This window comes from Antrostomus carolinensis, unplaced genomic scaffold (assembly GCF_000700745.2).
Source record: "Antrostomus carolinensis isolate BGI_N321 unplaced genomic scaffold, ASM70074v2 scaffold4247, whole genome shotgun sequence".
Classification (NCBI taxonomy): Eukaryota; Metazoa; Chordata; class Aves; order Caprimulgiformes; family Caprimulgidae; genus Antrostomus; species Antrostomus carolinensis.
In genome coordinates this window covers 41,114-47,113 of record NW_010329331.1, presented here as the reverse complement: position 1 = coordinate 47,113, position 6,000 = coordinate 41,114, and the positions used below count along the sequence as shown (strand labels likewise).

Here is a 6,000-nt window from a genome sequence, read left to right as displayed (position 1 = left end):
GCTGCAGAGCAGGTAGGTATCCAACGTGGCTGGCAGCATGGCAGGTGAGGAGCCCACCTGCAGAGCTGGAGCACTGCCCACTGTGGTGGCAGGGGGCTGGCCAGAGGCACCCACAAGGCATGGTGGGCTGTGAAATCCCATCCCTGTGAAGTCAAATGGCTGGTGGCTGTTTGAGAGCAGCTTTCAGCTAGTTGATTGAAAATTGGTGCTAATTCAGTGCATCTGAAACTTTTTAAAAACGAATGATATCATTGCACTGCCCTCACAGAGACCTGTTTTGTGTGAGCCTGTGAAGCAGCTGTTTTCTACCCCCCCTTTTATTTTTCATTTCAGATACCAGACCTTTTGTGGTCTAGTCCCTTCAGCAACTGCCCTGCTCCTCCCTTTTCCCTTACTTGTAGCCTGCAGGACAATAAAAAGCTAGTTTGGTGGTACCACAAGAAGAAGAAAGTCAGTCAATGCTTTGAAATATTTGCCTTCTGGAACTGACAGACTTGATCTCTGAACTGGTAAAATGAGCTCTTTGCCTCCCTTGTCCATCTCCTCACATATTTTTCCTAAATGGTAGTCTGCATAGGGTATAGTTTGTCTGGAGCAGAGCTTTAGATGGTTTATCACATGCAGAAAAATAGTACAGGTGAGTATCCTGGCATCCTTGCATTCTTCATACTGCTTTGTGTTTATGCTAGGCTTTGCTGAAAAAGTGTTTCTTTTACTGTAATAATTGTAGAAATAAAGCTAAAGAGTGAGTCTGTATTTTGCTGATTCCATCCAGGAAATTGAACTTGTTTCTTTAGACTAAATCTTCTGCTGAACTTTTAAAACTGTTTGAGGAAAGCTTGGTAACTCTTAAAACAAGCCGATTCGTAAGTTACAATCTTTGAGGCAGGCTTTTCTTTAGTAAACATCTTTTGTTTCCCCCTCTGATCTCTTTTTGTCAGTGTATCTACTTCCACAGGGCAGGCATTACTAAGTCAGCAATTCTTCCAATATCAAAGAAGGTGCAGTTTTGTTGTGTGCAGCTTAAGGAAATCTGTAGACACCATAAACAGGATGGCTGGTCTGCTCATCTTACAAATAGCTACAGGACATCAAACAAGTCTTTCAGACTGATAAGGTTCAAGGAGGGTAACTTTTCTGCTTTAAACCTTTCCCTTGACAAAGTCTATATATGATCTTTGTTAATAAGACTTGTTTCTTGTGATGTATGCACACATGTTCATTTTAGCTTTCTGGGGAGGTTGCATAGCTTGATCTGGCAAGCCATTTCCTGGGTTGGCTGTGTTGTGTCTAGTTAAACCAAGAACTATCACAAAAGTGGTGAAGGAAGTAGGATTTCAGAAATTAAGTAACAGCTCAGTGCTGTGTCTGTATTCAGTAGCAGCATTTCCTACCTCCTCCTAGTTTTTGTTTTCAACTTGTGCGTGGTGTCTTAGACCAGTCTTGTTGTCTCCTTTCTGCTGTGCCCTCCAAAGCAAACCTCTGGTTTGAAATCCTCATTGTCTACAATTAAAAATTTTGCAAGACAGCATTTGAATACCATTTTCATAAATAGCAGTGAAGTTGTGAGTAGAAATCTATGCACCAGCACATAACATCATTGAATGAGCATCCATTTTGTATTTCAGCAGTGGTAACAAACAGTGATGAATCACAGCTTTTAACTCCAGGAAAAATGAGCCAGCGCCAGGGGAAAGAAGCCTATTTTACTCCAACCAAAGAGTTACTCCAGCCGTCTCTCAGCCCAGGAACTGCCCACAGCCATGGTAAGACAAAGCCGTTTTTTACAGAGGTTTTAAAGAACTTAAATGCTGACATTAATTATCTGTTCCAAATGTTGGTTGAAAAACACTACCTTTCACAATAAAGATGTAAGGAAGAAAGCATGTTGAAATATTGTATGTAATTCTTTGTATCGTTATGTGTTAATCTGAAAGAGAAAAAAATGCATTATGTGGTGCACTAGTTTCTTAAAGCATGCTGTGATTTGTGGGAGAACAGTCCACGTGATGGTAAATCATTATCTCTGTAATCCCGTAACTGATGATCACGCCAATGTCTCAGGTATTTAAGTTGTGTCTTTATGCAGAAGTGTTATGATACACCACCTAAGCCTGCAATCTTTGTGTAAAGATCTTTTAACAATTATTTCTACTGAAAGATCCTCCTCTTTAGGAAAGGGAACAAAAAAAAAAAAGAGTCAGTACTACTTTTTTGCCACCTTTCAAACAGTCCCTCTGCCTTGCTAATCGTGTTGAAAGCAAACTCGCAGTGGATCCATGTGAACTGATGGGATGCAAAGTGAAACTTGTCAGTAGACCTGACATGTTGATAGTCTGTTCAAAAAACAAAAACCAAGCCATGGTAGCTCTCCTTGTGCTTATTTGTATTTGAAACTGCTTGTGTTGTCTTATCGCCTGGGTTATCATTAGATGTGTTTGCGATGGTGTGTGGAGTCCTTAGTGAAAACTTCAGGCTTTTTTCATTGCTGTTCTCTCTCCTTTTGCTGTTGGCTGCCATGCTAGTCATCTATACTTCCGTTAGTTCTTGCCGTGAGTAATGTTCCTGAGATGATTTTTTTTTTTTATATGAGCCTCCCAAACTCTCATAGCTTGCTTTGTCAAAGTAATGATATTAGTCCATCAAAGAAATAAAGGCAGTTTGTCAAGTAACTTTGAATAATTTTCCTGGTTTCCCATTCAGTACTGTTCAGATAAAAAGAAAAAAATACTTTGAAACTGAAGATAGTTGTTACCATGTTGAATCTGGTAGTCTTTTAGTGTATTTTAAGGACTATTATAGTAGTACCCACAGCTAGCTCTGGTATGTTTTCTAAAAGCTGCTGGTATCTCACTGGAACAGCACTTGGTGTTCTCTGGCTTGTGATGTGCTTAGTCTGGAATTATCTTCTGTAGAATATACATGTGTAACTTGTTTGTTATTTTTATTATGTTTAAAGAAATTTTTGATTGTTTTCTCTATGTACTGTGTTGTATCCCTTACTAGACAAGCATTGTCGTTATATAAGTGTATTTGAATATTGTAGTAAAGATTTCCTTTTAATGTTGCTATTCCCACTAATTTATGAAGGCAAACCATTGTGCTTTTTTAAGGGCTTTCACTTATAGCAAAGTCATTAAAATGGGCTCGAAAAGCACTGAGACTTGATCGTGCTATGTCAAACTTTTTGCAGATATTAAGTCTTCTGATTTTTTTTTCTCTGATTATTTCAGGGCTTATGTAAGTGATTTTAAGCTGGTTAAATGTATCTGTGCCTCTTTTAGCATCAGTCATCACTGACTTGGTCTTCTAGGAGTGCTACTAGAAATGAGGCTATAGTTTCATGAACCAATGAATTTGGCTTGTAGTCAGTTTCAGTCATGAAAAGGTGTGATGTAAACTAGGCTTCAGCAACCTTTAATTACTAACTTCTAGCCTTATCTGCAACTCAGGAGTTGCAGCTTTGATTTTTATTGAGGTTGTTGACCCACATTTAGAAGCTGAATGGTTATTCTGTGGTAGTGATTCCTACAGGGAAATTATAGTGCTGGTGAATATGTCAGCTTATTACATACGGGAAAAGAGATGCTGTGCAAGCCTGAAAAATAAGAAGTAGAAGAGGGTTTAAAGTGATGGGGTACTTGAGGCTGGCTGTTGTAACTGAAATTCAGTTAACAAAGATCTTTATAATATACCTGTGGTATTGTATGATGAGAATATGCAGAAATATAAGAAATGTTCAGATATGGTATTTAAAGGCATTTGCTAGGAACTAAATGGAGATGCTTTTAGTCACTGGCACCTGAATGCATCCTTAGGAGATGGGTAATGTAAATAATCCAAAAGCATACTAGACACAGATAATAGATAATCAAAACAGAAAAATGCATTGTACAGTCTACAGTGGACTGATTAAATGTATATAAAGGGGAGCTGTGACGTGGGTACTTGGCTAAGAGCCTGTGTGGCAAAGGCAGTTTTGTATAGAGCTTGTGTTTAAAAATAAATGAGTTTGAATGAAATGAAACGTGTGAAGAGGCAGTCTTTGGAGCAACCAGCACTTTGGTGTTAGTGGGGAAACACCACCATATGTACCAGATTCTTTGGCCAGCCAGCAGCAGTCCGGGGAGAGGCATGCTTGGTGCCCATCGCTTGGAAAATATATTGCAACAAGCTTAATTCTGTTTTCTGCTTGTGTTTTAAGTAACATCCTAATTACAGATATTACAAATATGATTGAAAGTAGATGAGAACTTGAGTCTTAAAATGTGAGGTTGGAGGTAAACATTTAACATCTGTTTGGGACATTGGCTTCCTATTTGAAGCCAAGGGTGAACCATGCAATATGTCATTGTGAAGTTGTATTTCATGATTTTAAGTCTCCTGTGTATAAATACTGGAGTTTAATTTATGTGACCATAGCTCTGAATTTCAGAAAGCTTCTGTTTTCTGGTACTTGGTTTCATAGTTTAAAACTTTACTTCTTCCTTCCTTACTCCTTTCATTCTTGTGAGATGGAACTTAGTATGTCATCTGAGCTAGAGATGGAGATCTTCTTGGGGAGTCCAATGCAGATCTGTTTTACAAATGTAGAATACAGCTTGATCTGGCAGCATCGTCTAGTGATTGTTCAGCAAAAGTCTATTTACACTGTCATTGTTCAGCATAATGTTTGCAGGAAGAAGTTGCACCTTCTTATTTTACATCATGTTTTTAAGATTCTTGAAGATATGCTGTCCTTTATTCTGAGACTGAAGACTAGCCTATCTTTTAGGCTACAGACTGGCCTTTAAAGTGTGGAGGTCACTTTCACTTCCGTAGAAAGCTTCAGCAAGGTTACTTGACAGAAATATATTAGGAAATCTGATGGTGGGGATTATGGTTGTTTATTACGCTCACCAGTTTCCGTAGCCAATTCAGAATTTTGGTGTTGGAGGGCTAACTCACCTGTATATAACACTGGTCCTGAGATGGACTTGTAATTTTAATTATTGTAGATTTAATTTATTTCTACCTTGTTCATCCTTATTTAACTAGAGTACCAGAATAAGCCAACCCTGATAATAACAGTGCAGTTACAATTTGTTCTGTAAAATAAATTTATTGACCCTCCAAACATCAGTGGCTTTAAGATGGAGAATACCAAAATCCAAGTGTCATCTAATGCGAAGCTGGTAACACTCAGATTTGTTGGGGTTCAAGAGACATCACAACAAACCTATAACCTAGCCTTTTGCATCCGCAGCGTGCAAGGAAGGATTTCATAAAGATACGAAGTCAGCTTAACTAGACAGCTTTTCACATTCTGTGTGGTACCACCATTTCTAGAAAAGCAGCAATACAACTTTTCATGGCAGCTTTAAACTCAACTACACAAAGGAAAGCTTTCCCATTGTGGAGCTTCTCAGCATCGTAACTGAGGAGCTCCTTGTGAACGTGGCCTTGAGCAGCTCCCCATTGAGCTGATCTTGGGGCCTTCAAGAAAGCTGGGGAGGGACCTTTTACAGAGGCAGGTAGTGATACAACAAGGGGTAATGGCTTTGAACTGGAAGAGGGTAGGTTTTAGATTAGATATTAGGAAGAAATTCTTTACTGTGAGGGTGGTCAGACACTGGAACAGGTTGCCCAGAGAAGCTGTCAATGCCCTCTCCCTGGAAGTGTTCAAGGCCAGGCTGGATGAGGCTTTGAGCAACCTGGTCTAGTGGAAGGTGTCCCTGCTGATGGCAGGGGGGTTGGAACTAGATGATCTTTAAGGTCCCTTCCAACCCAAACCATTCTATGATTCTATGATGTATTTAAAACTTTTACTGATTTTCCTCACTCCTTATTGGGTATGTATAAGAAAGCAATTTCTAGAATCTTACACTCAACAGCTTGCTCAAATGGATTACATGCTTCTCAAATCAGGGTTGGAAATGATTATACAGTGGTATTTGTCAAGAATTTGCAAGATCAAACTTTCTAAAATAAATCTTTTTTTCCTACATAAATCCTTTAATT

The 6,000-nt window shown here is 39.0% G+C and overlaps 1 protein-coding gene across 1 annotated transcript in view; it reads left to right on the top strand.

Moving 5' to 3' along the window:
- Positions 1–6,000, top strand: part of OSBPL8 (oxysterol binding protein like 8) — a gene marked incomplete at its 3' end in the record, with an annotated part of 50,582 nt that overhangs the window by 3,893 nt on the left and 40,689 nt on the right. Inside the window, exon 2 of the mRNA XM_010172507.1 lies at positions 1,629–1,766. Coding sequence (XP_010170809.1) covers positions 1,676–1,766 — 91 coding nt within the window. The remainder of the gene's footprint in view (positions 1–1,628; positions 1,767–6,000) is intronic.